The sequence below is a fragment of the Mytilus trossulus genome, chromosome 7 (genome assembly GCF_036588685.1).
Source record: "Mytilus trossulus isolate FHL-02 chromosome 7, PNRI_Mtr1.1.1.hap1, whole genome shotgun sequence".
Lineage (NCBI taxonomy): Eukaryota > Metazoa > Mollusca > Bivalvia > Mytilida > Mytilidae > Mytilus > Mytilus trossulus.
The window spans coordinates 57,734,841-57,760,512 of record NC_086379.1 but is presented as its reverse complement, the minus strand read 5'-3'; the positions used below and the strand labels follow the sequence as shown (position 1 = coordinate 57,760,512).

The window sequence follows — 25,672 nt, the reverse complement described above, 5'->3', positions numbered from 1 at the left end:
TATATTTTCTACACTACCAGTCCGTTAGTCCCTTCGTTCAACTGGTATCGTTTTTGTATGAAAGTTTAAGATCAAGTTAAGGTCAAATAAAACTAGAATTTGGTCAACATTTTGATTTAAAATGATTTTTTAATAAAATTGAGAATGGAAATGGGGAATGTGTCAAAGAGACAACAACCCGACCAAAATAAAAAAAACACAACAGCAGAAGGTCACCAACAGGTCTTCAATGTAGCGAGAAATCCCGCACCCGGAATATAGAATAAATATATGAGGGTTTTTTTTCAAAATTTAGCAAATAGGATAGTATGGGCGAGTAATGGTGTCATATTTTCTTTTCATTTCTTTTTGTATTTTTTATAGAATCTAAATTTACAGTTCTTTTCATGTGCAATTGACCGAAGACGGCGCACGCTTATAATTCTGAAATTTTGCTTTTAATCGTTCTTTGATGATTATTTCTTCAGAAATTATCCGATGTTAGTGAAATCGATATTTATAGAGCGTTTTGCATACATTTCAAATAGAAGACTTCAAATAAGAATGCAGTATAAGATACATTCACAAGAGAAGACGATTACCTTATCCGATTTTTTATTGTATTGTCTATGTCTATTTTTGTTGTATGTTTTCTGTTGTTTCTTTTCCGTCATTAACCCTTCGGTGAACGTCGAAAATTTAGTAGATAAGATGCTTAAAACCTATCGACAAAACATCAAGCATGTAAAGCCGTAATTCATAATTTAACTTCATTACTGGTTTCCCAATTATAACTGTTCTATATCGTTTTTTGGGTAATGCTAGCCATTAATCTATAAACAATATTGCCGGATTTGTTATAGTATACTCGGATACTGGTCGACTTGAATATAAACACATACAGTATTGTCTTATTGTTTAATTTCGATACTTGGGTACTGGTTTTAAAAATGATCTTGCTTTGAATGTCAACATTTAGAGCATAGTCCAAGCATTTGTTCTAAATGCTATGGAATGTTTTATTCACACTTTAATGGTTGTTTTTACACTGTAAATGTGTCCCGTTTTCTTTTGTTTCCACATTTCTCGTTCAAATCTATACCGAACTAGACTAAATATTAGTAAACCTCGGCATGCATTAACGTAATTGTTAATCATAAAAGTTACTGTTGAAACTACGCATACTCGATTTTCTTCTTTTTTCTATCCCGTATGGCCTTAATGTTACATGGCCATTACTGTAGTCAACTGAAAAGTATCGTGTACTGGAATACTTTGGGTGTGAAGATGTTCTGTCCAAAAAGTGTTTACTGTGACATTTAAGCATGGCTTTTATTCGAAGTCTTATCTTTTTACTAAACAAGCAATAAATAACTGGATTTATTCCGCTATTTGAAACCACCATCCACTGAGCAACCGGTGAAATGTATTTGATAACAAACATAAGCGAGTCGTAATCTCTAAACTGATCCATTTCAAAGTATACCCAGAATTGTATTATATAGTTTGGCAACCATGATATGAAAAATATTATTACAACTACAGCTAACATTTTTACAACTTTGACTTTTGATTTGTGAATAACACCATTTGCTTTAAATATTCCGGGTGCATTTCTGTTCCACACACGAAATCCTATGAATGAATAACAGAATATAATCAGAATAAGCGGAATAGCATAAAAGAACACAAATATTCCAATGAAGTATACTTTTCTGACTGTTTCACTTGGATACGTTTCAATACAAACTTTCAGTAAGCCACCCTGTAATATTAGTTCCCGGTATAAAACCATAGGTATGCTAACACCAAGTGAGAAAACCCAAACAAAACACATTATACACTTAGATGTCGTCCAAGTCATCTTGTAGTTAAATGTGTAACATATAGCCAGGTATCTGAAAAATAACAAAGAAGAAAAAAAATACAATAGTTTAATCAAAATAATTTTAGGTGACCTTCATATCTTACATACAGATCACGAAAATATGTAAATGACCTTCATTTGTTTGTAGGAAAAGTTTAAGTATAGTGCTGCGATAATTGTGAAATTAAAGCTTTATATCCATTGATGAACAGTCAAAAAATTAATAGTGAGTCACGGAGATATTTTACATATTTCTGTAGTATTAAGAAACTAAACTAAAACAACAAATACTCCAAAGAGATAAGGTGATCCTGCTACTTCTTAATAAATCCTTAATGTCTGTTCAACAACATAATATATACTGTGATAAACTCAATTGAAGATGTTGAATCACTTAATTAAGGATATTTTAACGTTTTGAAAGCTTAATGTTATTAAATCATTTCTTAAACCTATTCTCTAATATTTTGGAAGATCAATTCTGAACATTTTCTATATGTTGCTTTAACCAATATATTAATATGAAACATGCAGCTGCTCTTTGTTGTGTTGTTTCAAACTCGCGAAAAGATGTACTGCTCTTATTAAAAATAATTTAACGTTGCCTTTGAATTCTAAACTTACGCGTTTCTCGATATAACAAACTGGAGATTTTTGTAATCGATTTCGAATAATCCAGTGAATATCAGTTTTAATTATTCAGTTTGTTTGAACATTTGTCTACAGTTAATACGGTACTTATTTAGTATTAAGTCCATTTCAAATGTGTATTATGATAAAATATGTTATTAAAGTTTGTTGTTTTTTTTTTTTAAATTACGAGAGGGGATCTTGACTGGTTCACTTGTTTTTTTTAATTTTTGTTGAATGTTGATTTAATACTAAATACCTACCGATCTACAGCAATGGCAGCAAGTGTATTAACAGATGCACACACAGATACAGTTTGTAAGTACGGTGTTATTTTGCACATCACAGCTCCATACCGCCATTCTAAAAATAAAAAGAAGAAAAACATATTCTTAGTGTATATCATAATCATAAATGTAAAAGAAAAGTATTAGCTTTCATTAGATGCTAGCGTATTGATATCAGTTGTTATATGTCCATTCGAACCAAAGGTTGAACACGATATCCCATAAATAGTGAAATTGCGTTCTTTTTTCTTCTGTTTTTATTATAATTTACATGTAGGGTAATCTAGAAATATTGCATTGAGAATTTAAAATGAATTTATTATCAAACGTTGCCAGTAGATAAGTGTTTATACAGTAAGTAGAATTTCACTTAATTAGCATGAATGGCAGGTCAAGTCTTACTGTCGGAATTGATAAGATCACATCACTATTTATCTATACCCAGGTGTGGTCTTAATATAAATAAAGATGAGACAAAGTTTGTTTGAATTGAAAAGAAGAAAACAACTAGCTAAGATATTATGTGTATTAAGTAGGGTTCAAGTAAACTAACACTTCTGAGGGTAAATATCTCTGAGGATCTAACCGAAATAGAAACTACAAATCTAAAGAATTGAAAATTGAAAACCTAAGATAATAGTTATCAAAGGTACAAGCGATTAAATATATACTGGTAATAAAAACTTTAGCAAACCAAATTATATCACCAACTAAAAACGATCATGAGGATTATCACATTGATAATACTAAATTTAAATCAGGATTACCTTGTACAAAGCTTAAGTATTTTGCATTATGTAACACTTTACTAGAGAAAAAAAATCCGGTATTCGGGATGATAAGCCATGATTGAATAGACATATTTATCTCCACCAGTACTAGAGCTCTACAAACAGAGAAACGGATTTTTAGATGACAACTGCCATTTACCTGAACATTTTAAGAGAATGGTTGGTTGAACCTTGTTTTGTGGCGAGCCAAACCTCACACTTGTATGGCAATGTTAAATATAACACTAAATGACACCATTACGCGACAGGAATACAGTACAAAATAAATGCAAGAACATTCCGGACAGAGAACTACACATAGAAACAATACAAAAGTACATTCGTCATGATAACCACAGAATAAAAAGGAACACATAAACGAACAAAGGACAGAACAACGAACTGTCTCACACGACTGGGTCAACGCCACACGAGTTACATCAACGGGAAAATCAATTATGCGTTAACTTTGTAAAAGGCAACATTCATCAATGTATTTTAGACATTTACATAAATCATGCGATTATAATAACAATAGAACGCCCCCATGATATCGCGGGTCTGTGACTGAATTAAAGTATATAACTTTGCGTGAGCCTTATTTTAGTATTGGTATTGTCATTTGATAAAGTAATACCGATTATAAGAGACGCAGTTTACTCTGCTTTCAAACTCTTTTCTGTTTGAACCCGTCAACCTGGAACTAATTAATTATTGGTAATATTAATTATCTGGAAAACAAAAGGTATTAGAACGGAATCTTTTTTAATCAACAGCATTAATATTGTCCTATATTAGTTATAAATGAAGTTGAATTATTTGATTCGCTGTTTTACGCCATGCTCTATAACACATTGAAAACTGTACCTATACGCCTTTTTTAAGTCAAGATTTTTAGAATTCGTATTGTTATCTTAGAAAGTCTTACTGATTAAAATACTACAATAACAATTTGAGAACGATTGAATTTAAAAGTGTCTACTCTGTGATTATGACCCGTGTGTATAGCAAAATCCTAAATACATCGTTTGGTTTTGCGCCTGGCAGATTTGTAAAGTACAGATAGGATAATAGGTGAATATACTATTGGTATCGGTATTGGATTCGACCCGGAACTTTAATATTAATTATTGGCAATATTAATTATGTGGGAAACAAAAGGGTCTGAAATGGGGTATCTACACCATTGTCCTATATTAGCTATATATGAAGTTGAATTCTTTGATTTGTCGTTTTTACCCCATGACGGCTGACAAATTGGACCTCGTTATTTTCGTATTATAGATAAATAACATAGAAGTTTAAAATATATTGATGATAATACTAGTGCAAACTTTCTCTCCCTTTATATCTGTATACCTTCATAATATATAAATAAAAAAAATTAAACCAAAAATGATGACTGGCTGGTTTCAGATAAAGATTTTATATCTGAAATCGTTAATTTGAAAAGTGTGCGCACTCGAATGTATATCATACGATTACTTAAGTATTACCGAGCCGTTTCGGTTAATCGTAAACCACGTAGATTACATTAACCCAGTAGCCAGTATGTCTATGCAAGGGTAGATTCAAAAATTAAATCTGTTATTTCACATAAAGGTAAGGGTGATATTAACTACCACGAATTGACTTTCAACTATTTTGATTGGTTTGTTTAAGTCTCTTCGGTTTAATGCCACTGAAATGTATATACTCGTTATAAAAATAAGGGGATATTGTATTATTTTCTAGGTTGAACATATTTGTATATGTATTCCTCATACTGAACAGATACAAAATGTACGTTTATTGAATTATCGTTTCACAAATAATATTGGATATGTTCCTTACGTCCACATTCCTCTCATGAGTGTGACCTACCGAATTAAACTATTTACCGGATTTGTTATCACATAAGCAACACGACGGGTATCACATGTGGATCTGCTTACCCTTCCGGAGTACCTGAGGTCACCCCAAGTTTTTGGTTGGGCTCGTGTTGCTTATTATTTAGTTTTCCATGTTGTGTCATGTGTACTATTGTTTGTCTGTTTGTCTTTTTTTCATTTTTAGTCATGGTGTTGTCAGTTTATTTTCGATTTATGAGTTTGACCGTCCCTCTGGTATCTTTTGTCCCTCTTTTATATTTTATATAATTTGGAAGACTTGTGCTTGATCAGGTGGCAGTGCCTCTGCTCTAGAATGATTACATGATATGTTTTAAATGCTTTATTAATATAATTAATGAAAACATTAAGAAAGGTATTTTCTGTATAGAAATAAAATACATATAAAAGTATTGTTGAATAACACAAATCAGGACGATTATGTGATTAAAACCGAACTTAGAGCAATTAACGACCGTATTATTTGTGTCAATACATTTGTTATTATTTTAATCAGTGTTGGAAATGACGTAAACAGAAATAAACCTAATTTGCTCAAAGCAGTAGCATACTATTTTAGAAAACCTTGTTGAAATAATTATTGACAATAATTCCTCAAACATTAAGATTGCCAGAAACCAATTCAGACATTTATATAAATCACTGAATGGTAACGAACATTTCCTGTGCCGATAGAATTACACTTAATTGTAGTTTATGATGTTGATTTGTATCTCTGGTTAGAAATTATAGCAAGATATTACCGACATTTCCGGGAATAAATTGCCTCGATATTATTATCAAACATATCCCGGTAATTATGTAGACAAAATAAAGCCGGTCGATCATCAAATAAATCCAACAGGTGAAAGCAGATATTTGATTTGTAATTCGAATAATTAAAGACCAAGATTCTCTTCTTATCCCATCGAATCAATTAAAACAAGCGTATGAAAATTTTATTACGCATAAAAAGTATTTCTGGTTTAATATACATATTTCAGGAATATGTTCTTCATAAAAAAAAATTAAACCATTGGAATACATAACAAGTCATGTGTGTGATTGACGTAATTTCGATATTTAATACATTTTTTCACATATCTTGTATTGAAACTAACTGGATTTTGTTTTTCTCAGATCAAGTGAACACCTTGTGGAATGAGAGTAAGTTTTTTGCAGGTTTAAACAAAACCTTTTTTTTTACCAGGATAAAATTTGGTAATTACGTCAGACGCGTGTTTCGTCTACAAAAGACTCATCAGTGATACTCTAATCCAAAAGAGTTAAAACATAAATAAAGTACGAAGTTGAAGAGCATTGATGACCAAAATTCCTGAAAAAATTTTGCCAAATACAGCTAAGGTAATCTATTCATGAGGGAGAACAGCCTTAGCAAATAAAAAATTCAAAAACCCTTGAATAGGAAAGTAGCGAAACAATTTTAGTAAAACGAATTCTTTTTCAAATCCTTGAGTGTTTATTGTGCATATATTCTAGTATCTTTCACGAATATGACAATTTTATCGGGAATGTGAGAAGGTCAATCGTTTGATGATTAACACACCATATATATATTCCAATGTTACAAAAACCCACATTTGCATTAAAATTATCAATTTTCTAGAGATAATTGGGGCAAGTAGTCATTCTTTGCATGATTAAACTTATGTAAGAAGATCATTCCACACTATTACTTGTCTCCATCCAAGAATGTATTAATGAAGTCTAGTCTGGTCAACTAATCAAAAAGTTTAACCATTTCCACTGTATCTAAGAAAATAGTAAGAAATCCATTCGAGATATTCAAAACCAATTTTATTCAATATTAGATAACGTGTTAAACAGTTGTATATTTAGTGATGATTAAATTGTGTTCAATCAGAATAATGCATAATCTGAGATTATGTTGAGATGTTTCATAAGTAATGATGGTAAAATGTCAATGTAACCTCTAAAAAACATGCATCTTTTTCTATGGGTTATTAAATCAGTATTCTAAAAAGATTTGAGCATACGCAGAGGATGTGACAAAAACAAATTAAGAATACTAAAATTAGATAGGGTAGCGATCACTGTTATCCCATTTGCAAATATAAAACAAAAGTATCAGTTAATTCGATGATTAAATATTTTTCAAAATATATATTGGGTTCTAGTACTTTTCCCTAGTTTCAAAAGTAGGTTTGAAGACAACGAAGCTAATGACCTGTATTATTCAGCTATGACGATAAAAAGTTGTCAAATAGTGACACAACATGAATGTTTATATAAATATATTGTATGGTATACTGTTAAACTTATGCAACTATTTGTATATGACTACGTTGTGAATTACGTGATTGAACTCTAGAAAACCAACTGTCACAATGAAAATCGTCTAGATATTTTTATATAATCATGAATGTAATTGAAATGTCAAAACCGTCTGGTGGTGAAATTGATACCGATTTAGGAAAAAATATAGTATACCAATGACGGCCAAGTGTTTGAGATAAAGGATATGTCATGAACTACCGTTGTTTGTATAGTGGGAAAAGATCATTTATAGTTTTGACATGGTCAATGTTCACAAATAACCAAGAAATCTACACTCCGATCTATAATTAAAAATGAATTGGAATACGCTTGAGGGTGTAGTAAAGTATTTCTGAAGACATGTGAAAATCGCTTTATTTATCAAAAGAATTACTTGCACAATACACCAAAATAAATAGAATTGTGCATGGTTTAATCTGCACCCATCATGTATACTATTTAATCATGTCATACCTGGACGGTTATATTCTTTTTAAAATTCATCGTCCCATTTGAATCAGGACCAAACAAGTTTGGAAGAATGCCATACTACTTCTAAGTGACAGAAAAAATCTTTGAGATGCTTGGGTCGATTGTAAATTTAACTAAATGAGTCTTCTCCTCCCAGCTGCATTCAATGGTTCTCTATCATCCTTTTTAAAAGTGCTTTTGTTTTGAATCTGATAGATAAATTGTGTTATTTGTGTTGACTATATATGTTCTTTTGCAATTGAACGTTATGAAAACGCCAATTAATCAATCGCATAGCAAATGGAGTAATCATGAAGTGAATAACAACCATATGACAAATTATATACATTTCAGCAGTTTTGAAATGGTATAGACATTTTCATTTATGTTTGTTTGCTTATCGCCGAGTGCAAAATTTTTAAGGCATATTCAGACCGAGAACAATTTAACAGTTAATATAGCAGATATGATCTGTCAGTGGATGGACTGAAATAATAACTGAGGATATAGACTATAATGAAAAGTTGCAATATATATTTGCAGCAGAATTTTGTTTATCACGATTTCTTCTGGAATTGGAAATTCCAATTTTTAAGATGGGTCTCAATGCCATATATTTATATATACTGCAAAAAGAAGTTAGAAGAACCTTCGAAAATGATATGCATTTTATTGTAAATAATTTGCAAAACTAACAATACGAAAACAAGAACATTTTCCACATATACGCAACTGTTCACAAAATTAACACAACATTCAAATGAACCTCAAGGACATCTTTTTATTACAGCAATTTCTCACATAAAAGAGGGACGAAAGATACCAAAGGGACAGTCAAACTCGTAAATCTAAAACAAACTGACAACGCCATGGCATAAAGTTTTACATAAAGTGTGGTGTCTACATTTGTACCTGTTCCTCGCATCCATTTTGAAAGATTAGTGTCCAGAGGTATGGGCAGTCTTTGGCTTCTCCTCTTCTATAAAGTTGAGAGAGGAAATGGAGAATGTGCTAAAACGACAACAACCCGACCATAGAGTAGACAACAGCCGAGGGCCACTAATGGGTCTTTCCGAGCTCTTTAGTGTGTTCGGTTGATAAAAATGTAAAAACAGGTGACCTTTGTTAAATTTTAGAACACAGTTTTGATTGGAATTAGATCGCCCATTTTGCTATCAATTATGGCTTCCTGCTCAAGATACTGGGAGAAGACTTTGATGAGGTAATGGGTTAGCCATAAATTCTATCTGCGCGAAATCGTCGCTTATTGCAACATCATAAAGTTAAATTATTTGTTGTTTTGACGTTCACCTGTTATATTCTTAAATACCGCTTTACATGGTTTGGGTTTGTACAAACGTGTCATCTAGACACCTGTGTGGCTTATGTTAAAAAGGAGGGAATCTAATAATGTGACAATCCAGATTATAAAAACCAAATGGATGTAGAGGTTTTGCGGCTACGTTTTAGTAACAAATACTTAAAAAACAAAACAAGATAATTTTTATTCAAAAGTCATTATGCGAATTTTGGAGAAAAAAATCCACTTGATACTATCATAACCAGAACAAAAAATATCAGCAACTATCAATTCAAAGTTACAAAACAGTCTATAACTGTAAACATAGAGCACTCGAGGTATTCATTAGATAGGTATGGTTGATCTTTTTCATTCAAAATCTTAGGGAAAGTGATCCTCTAATATTTTGCTGAATTTGCAATAAACATGTACAACAAGTGATCGTCCACGTCCTCATTCAATAATGAAAATTCCACCTGGCAGTATATATATAGTGCAAATTTGTCATAAAACATATAGGAAATAAGGCGATTATCTATAACATATTATGTCTAATTGTAACTTTAGTGGTATAGTTAAACAACCTGGCATTGTTTTACTTCATGACAGGGCAATGAATTTGCATTTCATTAAAAAAGGTTAGCACTAAAGTTTGCGATATTGTGACGATATAAACAACCATGCATTTGTCGCACTGTCACGGAATATTGTTTAACCTTGATAAAAAAAAAATATCTCTCCTTATCGTTTTAATCAAAATTTACATCCAACAAGTCCAGAAAACTGCGCTTTGGATTACTTTAAAAAAAAATCGACACCAATTATTCGATTGTTGTATGTAAATAAACTATTTAATTTAAGTTTAACTACGCAAGTCGATTATTTGTTGTGGTTTTTTTAACTCCTACATATTCTTTATTTAAATCAATTAGAACTTTATAAAAACACCTGTTTTGTCTCGGTTCATTTACTGCAATGCAACCTATAGGTGGGCGTCATTAAAAATATCAAGATTTAACTGCAAGATTCCAATTAATTAAGAAAGGTTTATCTGTACCGTTCAAAGTATGTAAACGCAATGTTTTGCTATACGCAGCTGTATTTTTCTCCATTATCAACTGTATATTATAGTATCGTCTAATCACAAAATAGAAGTGTTTTAAAACCAACGCTATTTTTATAAATGTAAGGCTGATTCCAATAGTACATCATCGTGTCTATTATAATTAGAAGTTAATTAAAGTTTATATATCTATTAACGTAGAACCCTACTTGTGCTACTATATCTATAATAGCAATGGTCCCATTTATCACGAAAGTTGAACTGGTTAATTTCCGATATCTTGCGTGAAAAACGAAACTTGCTAACATTAGGGAGAAAAGTTTAATAATTTAAAAGAAGTACTCAGAACTGCAAATGGAAGATTTACCACAACCATTAGTAAAAAAAAAGAAATATCTAGTGAATGAAATGGTCAACAAACGACTACACCAAAAAATTAAAATAATAAGACACATGAAACCGCAGAAGAGTTTGTGTGGATATGTACATTTGTTATGGTCTTCATTAATAACTTACTGATACTAAAATGCAATGAAAGTCCATTCGTTTTGAGATATTTGACATTAGTGAAAGTGCTAGGGAACCGTAATGATATTGCAACTGTATTCAAATTTTAATTTAAATTACTTTCGATCTTATATATCAATAATCCGTGTCCATGCATTAAAAACAATACCATTCCGCGCTCACGCTATCAAAATGTCAAGTTTAGTGAATCGCAAACTATTGGGTTACACCCGAATTTGGCAAGATCTCATCATAATGAACACATATACTAAGTTTGTGAGACCACAACCTATATGGTAAATTGTCTAAAAGCAAAGTGTGATTTACCAAAATAATATTTTTTGTAAGATTAGTCATACATATTATTATAATAGTTTTACTGCAGATTTAAATAAAAATACATACATTCAGATTAGAGTGCTTGTTGCAGTCTGATTTAACAATCGGTATTTTTATAAGTTTTTTTAATTGAGGCAGTGACTTTATCTGTTAAAACTGACGTTTTGTAATTTAAAATGTTGTAAACATGATTCGAAGGTTGCTTTTGTCATAATGTGTCAAATTGGGTTACAGTAGACTGGAGAAGACGGTCAATGACAGTCTTCTTAAAAACAAACGTTAAAAAAAAAGAAAAAAATGAGAAGCTGATTCCAATAGTACATCATCGTGTCTATTATAATTAGAAGTTAATTAAAGTTTATATATCTATTAACGTAGAACCCTACTTGTGCTACTATATCTATAATAGCAATGGTCCCATTTATCACGAAAGTTGAACTGGTTAATTTCCGATATCTTGCGTGAAAAACGAAACTTGCTAACATTAGGGAGAAAAGTTTAATAATTTAAAAGAAGTACTCAGAACTGCAAATGGAAGATTTACCACAACCATTAGTAAAAAAAAAGAAATATCTAGTGAATGAAATGGTCAACAAACGACTACACCAAAAAATTAAAATAATAAGACACATGAAACCGCAGAAGAGTTTGTGTGGATATGTACATTTGTTATGGTCTTCATTATTAACTTACTGATACTAAAATGCAATGAAAGTCCATTCGTTTTGAGATATTTGACATTAGTGAAAGTGCTAGGGAACCGTAATGATATTGCAACTGTATTCAAATTTTAATTTAAATTACTTTCGATCTTATATATCAATAATCCGTGTCCATGCATTAAAAACAATACCATTCCGCGCTCACGCTATCAAAATGTCAAGTTTAGTGAATCGCAAACTATTGGGTTACACCCGAATTTGGCAAGATCTCATCATAATGAACACATATACTAAGTTTGTGAGACCACAACCTATATGGTAAATTGTCTAAAAGCAAAGTGTGATTTACCAAAATAATATTTTTTGTAAGATTAGTCATACATATTATTATAATAGTTTTACTGCAGATTTAAATAAAAATACATACATTCAGATTAGAGTGCTTGTTGCAGTCTGATTTAACAATCGGTATTTTTATAAGTTTTTTTAATTGAGGCAGTGACTTTATCTGTTAAAACTGACGTTTTGTAATTTAAAATGTTGTAAACATGATTCGAAGGTTGCTTTTGTCATAATGTGTCAAATTGGGTTACAGTAGACTGGAGAAGACGGTCAATGACAGTCTTCTTAAAAACAAACGTTAAAAAAAAAGAAAAAAATGAGAAGCGTAATATCTTCGTATCCTTCAGTTTAATTGTTTATCGTCCGTTATTTATTAGTTCATATAAATATATATTATTTTTATTGAACGTAAACAAAAATGATAAGTGGTATGATTGTCAATGAGAAAAATGTCTAAAAAGCCAATGGATAAAGGTGGGAAGATCACTTCCCATCCCAATCTAAAGTTTCTTTTATTGATTATAACAATTATATTGTTATTTACTGCTCCTGATATAATAGCTGGAAACTTATTGCCATTTTATTTCTGTAGTAATTTTTATAACTTAAAAAAAACGCTCCGTCTAAAGTTTTATCATTACTACGCTATTTTCTTAAGGGCATCGGTAGTGTCTATATCATTCATAAAAGCAAGACTAAAACATCTTAATTGGTCACAAATTGAATATGATATGCATTATCTGTCATTTTGTCATATTAAAACTACAGAAACATTAAACACTTGCATATAGTTTGTGTTGCTTGTTAAATGCGTGGATTGAGACGTTCAATTATCATCGAACATACAAAAAAAAAACGTTTTGCGCTTATTATTTTATAGCACTTAAGACATTGGCATCATTTATACTCATGGTTTCAGCCACTTTTACAATTGATATAACTTTTCCGTGGGCATAAGCCTCTATCTATCTCAAAAAACTTTATGTGAAATTTCAGAATTTTGAAACAGTTTTTAGAGTAAACATAGATTCAAAGTTTATAAGATCATTTCCCGGTCCGAGAGTAAAATGAACTTTGTTTGTGTAAGAAATATTTATCTTATTCACTTTGCATTACAAACCAAAAACTCTAAACTTTGCCTTATTCCTTCGTTTAAATCGGTAATTGGACTGGTATACTGAACCATTCATCCTTTATTACCATAATTTGATAAAGTGAATTGCTGCCTACTTTAGAGACAAGTACTTTCCTATTATGAAGACCTGTAGTAGGCGATATTTGTCTTTAATTTCCTCTTTATTCTTTTATTCTGAAAAGTATAGGTTGTCATTAACTTAAAAATTGAACAAAGGTTTTGGATATTTTTCAATGCTACACTAATTGTGCCGTGTTATGATTGATATACGAAATGTTTCCGAAAATGTTAAAGACAGTGCATTAGAATTCACAAATATAATGTTGTTATATATCAAAATGGAACAATTCATTCCTCCTTAAAGTCCTTTTACGTTTTATTTTCGGTATTAATTAAGCCAGACAGCTGTAAGATAAATTCAAATCTCCATACGTATTTATATACTCATAAAGCTGACTACTTGTTTTATTAACTCAAAAGAAAAGCTAGAATTTGTTTACTTGATTGATGGCGGGTGTCAGTTGTACGTGTATGTATTCCTTGGTATCAGAAATGCACTCCTATCAAAACAAGATTCTTAATTGGCCATTAAATTAACATCACTAATTGGATTATATAATAATGATGAATGCATCTGGCTTTAGACGTTGAATTCCTAATGGAACTACACTTTTAAGAATCAACACAAGAAAAGCAAGGTGTGCGAATACAAACAGTATCGAAACCAAACCATAAATAAAAGACGTTCCTAACAATTATAGTATTTTCACAGCAATGGCGCTCCGATTCCAGAATTGAAAAAAAAAAATATCCGATGTTTTTTTAATTAAAACCAGTAATAATGTACTTTTGGTTGTTTCATTCGTGTTCTGTGTTTCGTTTTCCCAAGTGCAGTGTCATATTGCTATTTTTTTCTTTTCGTCGGTTTCTCTATTTTACCATGATATTGTCTTTTTGTCTTCGATTACTGGGTTTTAATATCTTAGAACAATTAAGTTAGATTGATGATATTTATCCTGAACAAATACGTAAAAGATGATAAATAAATTGGACTTAATTGGTATTGGATGCAATGATAAGTACATGTAACTTTAGTTTGAGAATATACCCAGTACATGATATATAAGATGAAAAGATGGAATTTTCACGACCTTAATCCAATACGGCCTCTATTACAGGGTCTATCTATTGTATATATTACTAATTTGCTCTAGGCTTGAATAAATAAAACGTACGGTGACCTATAGTTGTAATGTTTGTGTCATTTTGGTCTTTTGTGGATAGTTGTCTCATTGGCAATCATACCACATCTTTTTTATATTGTCACTGGACGTTAAGCAATCATAACTTTTTGTAACTGTTATTTACCTGGTTGCTTGCCTATGGATTTGTGATTACTAATGAACTTGATAAACCACTTTATTATATGTTTGACGTAGCTTCTTTCATTTATTTTGTACTAATCCCTTAGCTGATAATCGTTTCACCAGAAAAAAAGGGAAACAAAATAATAAAGGAGTAGGCTATTGGCTTACATGACTACTGATATGAAATTAAACACGGACATACCTTGTTGTCCGTATTTGCATTATATGATGTGAAAAAACTACTTTGGAAACACAAATAAAATATTATGTATTTATTTAAGTCAAGAGCATTCAAATTATTGAAAAACTATTTAATTGTTCATGCATGAAATCTGTAGCAGATCACTTGTAAGAACTCGCAATTCAATAATTGTGAAAATCAGTTGTAAGCCTCATATAAAAATCAAATTTCCTCTTCCAATCCTAAATTTTAAATATTCATCAAACGTATAATTGCCAGTAAATTCGATCATTACGCATTTTACTGTCGATGACATCTGGCAAAATTTGTAGAACATTGTGTAGGCATATACTTTTATTTCTTCACGGACAAAGAGATATTGTTGATCAGAACAAGTTGGCATGTGTCAGATCTGTTATAATTAGTCGGTCAATAAGAATTGTAACAATAAAATAATTACCTTTCAAAATATATTTACCAAAGGTATTATGCATTTGTTCTGTTATGTTTTGATATCAATAAAGCTATAGCACTAATTCTCACAAAATATTTTTTCTGTCAGTTCGCATATACTCTTAAAGGGGCAATATCTGTCAAATGTTCACCGATTTGACTAAAATTCTGATATTAGATTTATACCAATGTACAACATTTATCCAAATTATAAAAGATCCAAAATAAACATGGGCTTGATAATATGTACATGTAACTTTGTTTCGTGTTTAGTCTAGACATAACTATCGAGATGACCCGAAAACAACCGATGGTCACATAACACGATATAAACATAAATAAATATATGGACCTCGTACACATGGCTTTTCTATGTCCATTTTCAAGATAAAACCGAAAATTAATTTAATTTTTAACCTTAAAATTGAAATCAAAAACAGAAATCTCAAACGTTGGTGAGACGAACGATATAATTACTGTCCGCATATCGGTCTCTAAAAACACCGCAAAGGACCTCCTTTGTGCACAAAGGAGCACTAAGGACCCCAAAGAAGTTTGATAAGAGCACAAAGGACCTGAAATTCCCTTTAAAGCATAAAAATATAATAATTTCTGAAGAAACATGTAAAAAAATTAATTAATTTCAATAAAATATTGCGATTTTTATAATGTACGGTTTGGTGTTGTAACCGGTATCGGTTTGGAACAGACTTCATATCCGGGCTATGGGATATATAGCTCATGTATGTGACTTTTTGTCTGTGACTGTTTGTCCTACTTTCGTCTGAGGATAGTTATAAGAGGACCATAAGACAGGTCTTAGGATAGCTTCGTGAAACCGTTCCAAGTTTTCAAAATATAGATCTCACAAGCGTCGATCAAAGACATCGTCTATTGAAGTGAAAAAAAAAATTAGGAAAACTATTTTACTGCTAATTTTAAAAGAAATAAAAGAATAAACAATCAGAGAGTTCTGCATTGAACAATTTAAAGCTTTACAACTTTAACATGATTCACTCTAAATTCAACCAAATTTCCTACCTTTAGAATACATCCCATACTGTTCCCTTAGTGTTTTAGAAACGTTTTCTTTAAAGTAATTTGAGAGTCACCAAGTAAGAACATTTCGGTAGAATAAAATTTTATAAAACAAAGTGTGTATTGAAATAAATTTCATGAAATACGAATTGACAAATCCAAACTAATTTACCTACCTTTCATCTTCGCTTGCGCTTCGCTTGCGAAGATGCCTATACCTTTAGAATAATGGTCATACCGTTCCCTTTGTGCCTTTAGAAACGTTTTCGTCATAGCAATACATATTACCATACACAAGAAAAAACAAGCTGATGATGAAATACGAGACCAGAAAAAAAACATCAAAACATCGGTATCCTTACATAATTATCGTAGTTTTGGTAAAGTCTCTTATCTTAAAAAAAATATTACAACAACAAAATATTAAGAATAATAATTGATGTTTTAATCATTTATATCATATTATAACTATTTAACAATTCACGTACATGAACTATATCGCACAGCCCGAAAATAAGTCGGTTCCAAACCGATACCGGTGACAACACCAAATCGTACATTATAAAAATCACAATTTTTATTGAAATTAATTAATTGTTTTTACATTTTTCTTCAGGAATTATAATATTTTTATGCTTTAAAGGTAATTTCAGGTCTTTTGTGCTCTTATCAACCTTCTTTGGGGTCCTTAGTGCTCCTTAGAGCTCCTTTGTGCACAAAGGAGGTCCTTTGCGGTGTTTTTAGAGACCCTCCGCATATGGGAAAACTTTCATCGGGTATGTTTAACTACGGGATATGAATTAGACAAAAAAGGCCTAACTAGAATACAACTGGCAGATGTTAACACTTTCCATTGTATGATTAATTATGTATACTTGAGGTGAATGATGCTTTAATATAAATGATACTGTACATGATCTAACCGGACAAACAACGTTTTCTAAAGTATGATACAAATAAAAATAAAAAATCAGCTAAATTCAAACGGGTATATCTATTGTAAGTTAAAAATTACTGCGTGTTCTCTTGCGTCATTTTTGCACATGTAATCAAAATATATGAACATTTAAAGTAATCCCACCTATAATTTGGAGTTATATCGCAGTTCATACGACTGAACGACTCTTTCCACACACACTCCAATACCACCAACAACAACAACCATAGCAAAATCGACGGGCATTTTTTTCTGTCCATATTCTGTAAGGGATTAAGAAATAAATTAGAACAACCAACTAAAGACCGAACAACATGAACCCCATCACATAATCAGAATAACTCCATTGGCCTACTTACTTGATAAAAAAAACAAAATCACTTTTGAAAATACATTAACTTGTAAATGTTCTTCATGCTGAAAAGGTATTCCATAGTGACCTTTCTTTGTAGATCTTTGTCGTTGTTTATTTAACTTAACAACGACAGAGACGAAGGTTACCAAAAGACATTCGAACTCATGAGTCGAAAATGAACCGACAACGCCACGAAAAGACACACAGTCTGAGACATTAACAGTACAAAAAACACAACAAAGAACCATAAACTGAGCACCAAAAACCTCAACTTAAAACTCTAGAATGTAATACAACTTTTTAATCGAATGACAAAGACTCCACCTTTTTTTTAAGCAAACACTTAAACACAATATATCCGGCATAACAATTAATAAACAGGTTTCCGTATGAAAATAATTCAATTCAAAATTTGAACACCGTATATATTACAGCGTTACTATTAAACCACATGCGTTTACCCTAGTCTGACATCTGACACATGAAGTTAAGCAGAAACTAAAAGTACATATAAATAAACCAAAGATATATATAGGTAGAATAGTTTACAAACTACATTTTTACTTCATAAGGTAGCTGTATACATGTAGCTTTGATTAAGTCGAACCCTCGCCCCCTTCTGAATTATAGGATAGATTGTTTCAATGAAAAGATCCTCATGATACCGACGATTTAGCTTCATTGTAAAAGTCGCCTTGAATTATCATATTGTGCAATTTTATAATTGACGCGTGTGGATATACATAATAAACAAATACGCTGTCTCATCCAATTGGAATGGGAGCATCAAATATCATGCTCCGTGTGAGGACCTTAATTTATAAGCTTGGTAAATGTAAAAAAATGTATGTATAACTGTTTAATGATCCAAAGGTGAACTGATGCAGGTTAAAGCTTCCGGTCCTTTGTCATGGTTAACTTACTGAGCAATGTAAGTGAAGTAAAGACTTTCTACAAATGAAACGTCAAAAATCTATACTAAACATGAACACTTTTCTTTTGTTCAAATATGTCACTAATAGATTGTTTTGCTGTCGATTATAACTGTTTTTGATTTTAATTCAATAAAGTCCTTTAAACCCAGGTTGGAATGAAGTTATTTAACGTGCAATTCCAGTAGGGTTGAATAATAATTAAGAACGCGTGTAAACACTTCATTGATTAACTTAATTATTTAATGTGTAATTATTCAATAAATAAGTTTGCGTAGCATAAAGCTAAAACCGATTTGTATTAAGAACGAGAATAAACACTGCTACTATTGACATCAATGGTACTCAGACTAATAATTTAAAGAGGAAAGTGCATGTAAATATCAACTGTTGAAAGGAAATCATTAGACAATTCGGATCAACCTAGCTAATACATGTATTGGCCAATTTAATGAGTATCAAAGATTAGTCAATATGTTTTCGCTAAATCGTGAAAGCTAGACTAGACATGGATTAAATTGGAATACTATATTTAAAAAGTCTTAAGTGAAATTGCATGCCTTTGTAGATCAGCGGAATATAACGACTGAATTATTCGGGTTACTTTATCTAATACTTCTGTCATGTTTATATGTAGCGTCGTCGGACTTTTTATATAAAAAAACAACCTCATACGAAAGTTTCAGCTATTTATTGGATGAGTAATTTGTTTCGGCTTCGGACATATATTATCTGTTAATACACGTTGACAGATTTTAAAATTATTTAGGCATCAGATAGTCAGTTATAAAGTAATCCATGTCTAGTCTAGCTTTCACGATTTAGCGAAAACATATTGACTAATCTTTCCTAGTTTTCTACTTTATCTATAACTCGAATAATTCAAGCCCTTTCCGTGTCCGATTTTCTCCCACACAGAGAGCAGGCGACGCGGCCAATGATCATAAGGAGTTCAAGCCCTCGTGTGGGAGAAAATCGGACACGGAAAGGGCTTGAATTATTCGAGTTATAGATAAAGTAGAAAACTAGGAAGGATTATGGGTAATCAGAATCATTAGCTGATAATTGATTAACATTGGTTGTTTACATCTTTGTACGTTGGTCTTTTTGTGGATCATAGTTGTCTTGTTTGTATTTATACTGTATCCCCTCAATTGATAGCATGTACGTACGGTGACCTATAATTGCTTAAATCGACGTCATTTGGTCTCTGTTGGATAGTTGTCTCACCTTATTTTATAGTTGTAGAAATTATTCAATTGTTTTTAGACCCTAGACAATTTAGAGCTTGAAATACTGTATCTATTTAAGACATTTGTCTATTGGGGAAGATTGTATGTTGACCGGCAAATGTCTTTTGACCTATTATTTTAGTTGTAAAATGGAATAAACCTCATACCTCCTTTTATCATATAAACCAAACATTTTAAGTGAATTTATAAACATCTAAAAAAAAGACGTTAAAAAAAGGTATAATAAACACAACACCGTTTTACCCTCACAGATTTCCAAGATGAAATCAGTTACCTTTTGAAAGGTAATGTTTAAATATGTATAACAAATATTATTCCGTACGCATACTGATGATGTCTCTTATTATAAAATTAGTATAAATTATATGGGGCTATCATCCATGACACATCAACAGCATGTGCACAGCAAAAAAAACATGAAAAGCCAATTTTATTGCTGTTTTTAATCATATATGTAAATATACAGCATTTTCCAGTGTGATAAAGCTACAAAACGTTATGTCTTACAACTCCCTGGTTTGATCATATCCATAAAGGTGAAAAGTTACTCGAGGGGCTGTTAATACATTGAAGATGCACAGACAACACTTCGGAAAGATGAACCAACAGCCAAAAACAAGAACTACATGTAACAAACTAAAGATTGAGTAACAACCAATGCAAATAAAAGTGATCGAGTTCAAAATAAAAACAAATAATTTCTTGTTTTTTATAAGACATCATTAACATCGTATTGTTAATTGTTTATTGTCTAATCGTCAGACATTTAAAAACAAATATATGAGAAAAGGTAAATTTTCTAGTCCACTAACAGTTCAAATTGTGTCGTCCTTATGGGACCTTGTGCTAATTCGTACGTCATACCGTACAATAAACAATTATATTCAAATGCATGACGTTATATTACCATTGCCATTTATGGTGATATTCAAGGTAGGAAAAGTCTGCAATTAAAATCCAAATTGGCTCACCGAACGTCATACGATAATTTTATAAGAATACTATCATAGAAAACTTTCAACATAAAATTCCTATTTTAAGATATAATAATGTTTTGTTAATTGAGAACAATATACTGAATTAGTTATATTAGCCAAACAAAAGACAGATTAAGATGCAGCTTCTTAAATATTGCCGTGGAATATTTTCGATCTTCGTGATTGAAATTAAGTCACTACAGGTTTAATGGGTGTTAAACAATTCATCGGCGTAGTTTAAGATTCGCCTGCAACAATCCTTGATAGCGTTATCGTGTTGCCTTTTTTCATCGGGGTGAGATTGTTGTAAACACCTATACAGTTTAGTTATACGGGTTATGTTCTCATATGATGGTGTACTAAATCCCTCACGGGAGGGATTGTGCTTGATATTTATATAATGAAGACATACTATTTCAATCAGTTTAATTGGGGTATGAAACTGGCATGTCAGTAAATGCTAGTGACTCTTTGTTAATTAATGTATCATTGTCATTTTGTATTAGTTTCTTTTGTTACCTATTCTGACATCGGACTCTGACTTCTTTTAATCTTGAGTTTAACTGTGCGTATTGTTGTATGTGTGTGTGTGTTTTTATAGTGACTAGAGGTATAGGGTGAAGGCTCTTTAAACGTGTTGTTGTCTGTTTGCCTCATATAAAAAAGAAGATGTGGTATTATTGTCAATGAGACAACTATCCACAAAAGACCAAAATGACACAAACATTAACAACTATAGGTAACCGTACGGCCTTCAACAGTGAGCAAAGCCCATACCGCATAGTCAGTTATAAAAGGCCCCGATACGACAATGTAAAACAATTCAAACTAGAAAACTAACGGCCTTATTCATGTAAAACAAATGAACGAAAAACAAATACGTAACACATAAACAAACGACAACCACTGAAGTACATGCTCCTGACTTGGGACAGGCACATACATAAATAATGTGGCGAGGTTAACATGTTAGCGGGATCCCAACCCTCCCCTTCACCTGGGACATTGGTATAACAGTACAACATAAGAACGAACTATAAAAATCAGTTGATCATACCCTTTTCCATTCTAAATTTTAATTTTCTAATTAAAAAAATTATGTATCTAATGCAGTATCGGGAGCAGCCATGTATTTCAACGTCGTACACAAACAAAAACCCTGGAATAATCTATTATATTGCCATTGAGTTCTTTTCCCAACTAGCATGCGAGACAGTTTTCCTAGGGAACCGTTTCGAATAATTTTCATATAGCAGAAAGCAAAGCCACTATTTTTTTCTTTTCTTTATCTTTTTTTTTAAGCTTAAATTTGCTCAATAAACGATGGTCAACAATTTACGTAAACAAAAGATTGATATACTGCCAGGGTTCCTTTCTTAAGCTTTCATTCGATAGCATTTTGTCTCATCTTTACTTGTTTAATTGCTATACTTTATCAAATTCTGAAGTTGACATTGAAGACAACACACTTTCATTAGATATCGAATACTACTGTGTACAGTAGAAATGAAGACAAGGAGAATCCATTCACTTCAAAGAGCGGAAATTGTCCCACATAATTACTGAATCAATGTCTAAAGGCTCATATGAAAATTTAATAAAAGTTGAACATTTCTCTTTAAGTACTACATTTGTCCTTTTTTATCGGTGATCTTAGATTAATATGAAATATTTGCCACTGAACATTAATATCAATTGAAAAGCAGAAATGTAACTTGAATTTGCACCGTTTCTACCAAGCATTTGCCGTCTAAGATTAAAGCAAATACTAATCGGCTCAATGAAAGAATACATTTTATCGAATGACACATCGAATATTTTTGTGAGTAAGCACACTAGAAGTATCTAGCTCGGCGTCTCAGATAATTATAAAGGGGGTGTCATATTAGTATATATACATGTTATTATATTTAATATTAAAAGCCTCTAAACTTTTTGCAGCGACTAATATATTTGTATTAGACATACTGCGTATTATTATGGAGGAAAGACTTGCTAATGTAAATGAACTTACCATAGATACATGTACTAGGATTGAAATTTTATATTTATGACGCACGTTTCGTCTACAAAAGACTCATCGGTGACGCTCGAATAAAAAAATGTTAAAAAGGCCAAATAAAGTATGAAATTGGAGAGCATAACAGTTTGAAGGCTTAACGCACATTGTACATTTTTTTTTATAAAACTGACGATTTCATAAAATTTGTACTTACTGTTTTTAACCAAATTGTAGGGGCAAGAAAAAAAATGGTCGCGTTTATATTTTTATGAAATGACATCACAATTCATACATATTTATGTATTAGAATAAGTAAAATTTATCTTTATACTATACACACAATTGAATATCTTAAAACATTAAATTTTAACACACTTGGAAGGAATAGAATCTTATACTGTTTTTCTTAAAATTTAGACGAACTTAGTGACGGTAGATGACTTGACCAATTATACATGATAGTTAAAGAGACTTTCACAAAAGTTACTTTGATAGTGACAACCGGGTTTAAGTTGTTAATGTTTGTGTCATTTTGGTCATTTGTGGATGGTTGTGCCATTGGCAATCATACCACATCTTCTTTTTATATTTAAGTGAAGGTTGCATATGTAGCTATGGACACCAAATGTTATCCAAACCCAAATCTATGTAGAAAGCGTTTCAAATTTTATGTCGGCAATTTTTTAAATGTGTTGTCTTGGGGGGGATTGAGTCCAGAGTTAAAATATTAACCAATGCACATTTTGAATCAGTAAACGTGAACTAGAAATAAGAAATAAAGCCCAGAAAAGTAAGAATTTAGTCCTTTTTTTATATTCACATGTTATGTATCATATGTATATGCTCAATTTCTTTTTTTTTTCCAGTGGCAGCCTACACAATATATCTATAATTTGATCCTTTCTTCAAATGGTAAGATTTTTTTCTATTGAATGTAAATAAAAAAACAATCAATATATTATGTCATCAATACTTTCAGAAAAACATGATTATTATGAGTATTTTCATATTAGTACCTCAAGATTTTATTACAGATACAAACATCGTTTTTGATTGATGCAAATGTTCAAAAAATGTTCGTCTCGAGCATTCCAAGTTCTTGATGATGGTACTCCTAATAACAAATTTGTCATTTAAAGATTTTGCTCTTTAGTTTACTTTTATGATTTATATGTTTTCAAGCATTTTGTTTGTTTGCCTTTCCAAACTGTCTTCCCGAGTGTAATGACAATTTTCCTTGAAACATTTGTCGCACATATGGGTACCATCCTTTTTCCGGATATATACAATAAGCAATATTTGTAAATTACTGAACCCTCGAACTCAGTAATAAAAGGCCAATAATTTATATAGCTATGTTCAATATAAAAGCAAATATGTTATGTAAATGCTTTGAAAATGACCGATTTCGCTATTTTATTCTAGTTTCTATTTATTAATATAAATGGGTAATGACCGGTCAACTTTATGTCATCTAATAATACATGTAAAAAGACAATCCAGCCATATATGATTTAAATTGATGAACTTTGTCCAGAATTTATGTATGTATGTTTTGTTTTGTTTGTTTGGTCTTTTTTTTGGTATTTACGTCTTAAAATACGCCATGATTTAAAAAAGGCTACTAAAACTATCTTGTTACAAGGAAGACTTTTTTTTTTTAAATCTTATAGATAGGAATTTTGATTTTAAAGTAACGCTAGAATCTAGAATATTTATAAGGAATATTGTAACCCCCGAAATGATACTTCTTATTAACTGCAGTTCGATATTCTTTTATACATCATTAAATATCATTTTTATTTCATCGCTGCCCTTTGCCTATTAATGACATAAACTTGAGTCGAACTTTCCCTAACTTATATATAAACAATGATAAAAAATAGTATGATATACTTACCAACAAATATATGTGTTAGAAGTGATACTGGTATACAAAACAGAGATACTAAAATGTCAGCTATTGCCAGATTTACTATGAAAAAATTAGTCACTGTATGCATCCACCTATATCGTAAAACTACTGCTATCACAATGACATTGCCAAAAAGTGCAAATAAAAACGCAATACCATATGCTATAATGTAAATCGCAGTTATTTCCGGAGGGTGGCGGTACTCGTGAGGCATTTCAAAGTTTATAGTTCCATTTGAAGAATTTGTTATTTCACTTCCATTAATATAAATATTGGTATAGTTTTGTTCAGATACACTAGTAGTGTTGAAGAAGTTCATCGCAGGTACCGAATACTCTGTAATAGCACGATTGGTTTTCATTTCAAAGAGAAATAAATTTCCCTGTCAATCAAATTTGCCGTTTTCTTGAATGAACAGTTGGTTATGTTTATCATATATTTTACATTTTCTGTGTCCACGCTTGTTGTATTTATTGATCAACTATTTGATTGGTGTGATCGGAACAGCTCTTTATTCACAGTATTGATAAAAATAAAACTAGGAGCATGTTTCGCATTTAATTGTCTTTTCTTTACAACTAAGATAACACCTGTAATTATTCCTCTACACAGTGATTATCAAATACGCTTCAAAAATATATATGTAGGATCTAAAGAGCAATGACGCCAGCAATTATACAAAGGCATGCAATTTCACTTAAGACTTTTTAAATATAGTATTCCAATTTAATTATGTCATATTTA

General features: G+C 31.2%; 1 protein-coding gene across 1 annotated transcript; it reads right to left on the bottom strand.

The window, feature by feature from the left end:
- Nucleotides 1-347: 347 nt before the first annotated feature.
- Nucleotides 348-25,524, bottom strand: LOC134727168 (neuropeptide SIFamide receptor-like). The gene is made up of 3 exons (XM_063591549.1): nucleotides 24,914-25,524; nucleotides 2,740-2,839; nucleotides 348-1,877 (listed from the first exon to the last, which is right to left on the bottom strand). Exons 1-3 carry the CDS (start codon nucleotides 25,287-25,289, stop codon nucleotides 1,130-1,132), a joined length of 1,224 nt encoding a protein of 407 aa, XP_063447619.1. The 5' UTR covers nucleotides 25,290-25,524; the 3' UTR covers nucleotides 348-1,129.
- Nucleotides 25,525-25,672: the final 148 nt, after the last annotated feature.

Bases quoted from the DNA above. Each gene is read 5' to 3' on its own strand.
- LOC134727168 (XM_063591549.1), bottom strand. From the start codon at position 25,289: ATGAAAACCAATCGTGCTATTACAGAGTATTCGGTACCTGCGATGAAC. The intron at 2,840-24,913 runs GTAAGTATATCA...TTTTATTTTTAG, and splicing joins TCTAACACATATATTTGTTG to AATGGCGGTATGGAGCTGTG. The intron at 1,878-2,739 runs GTAGGTATTTAG...GTTATTTTTCAG, and splicing joins GCTGCCATTGCTGTAGATCG to ATACCTGGCTATATGTTACA.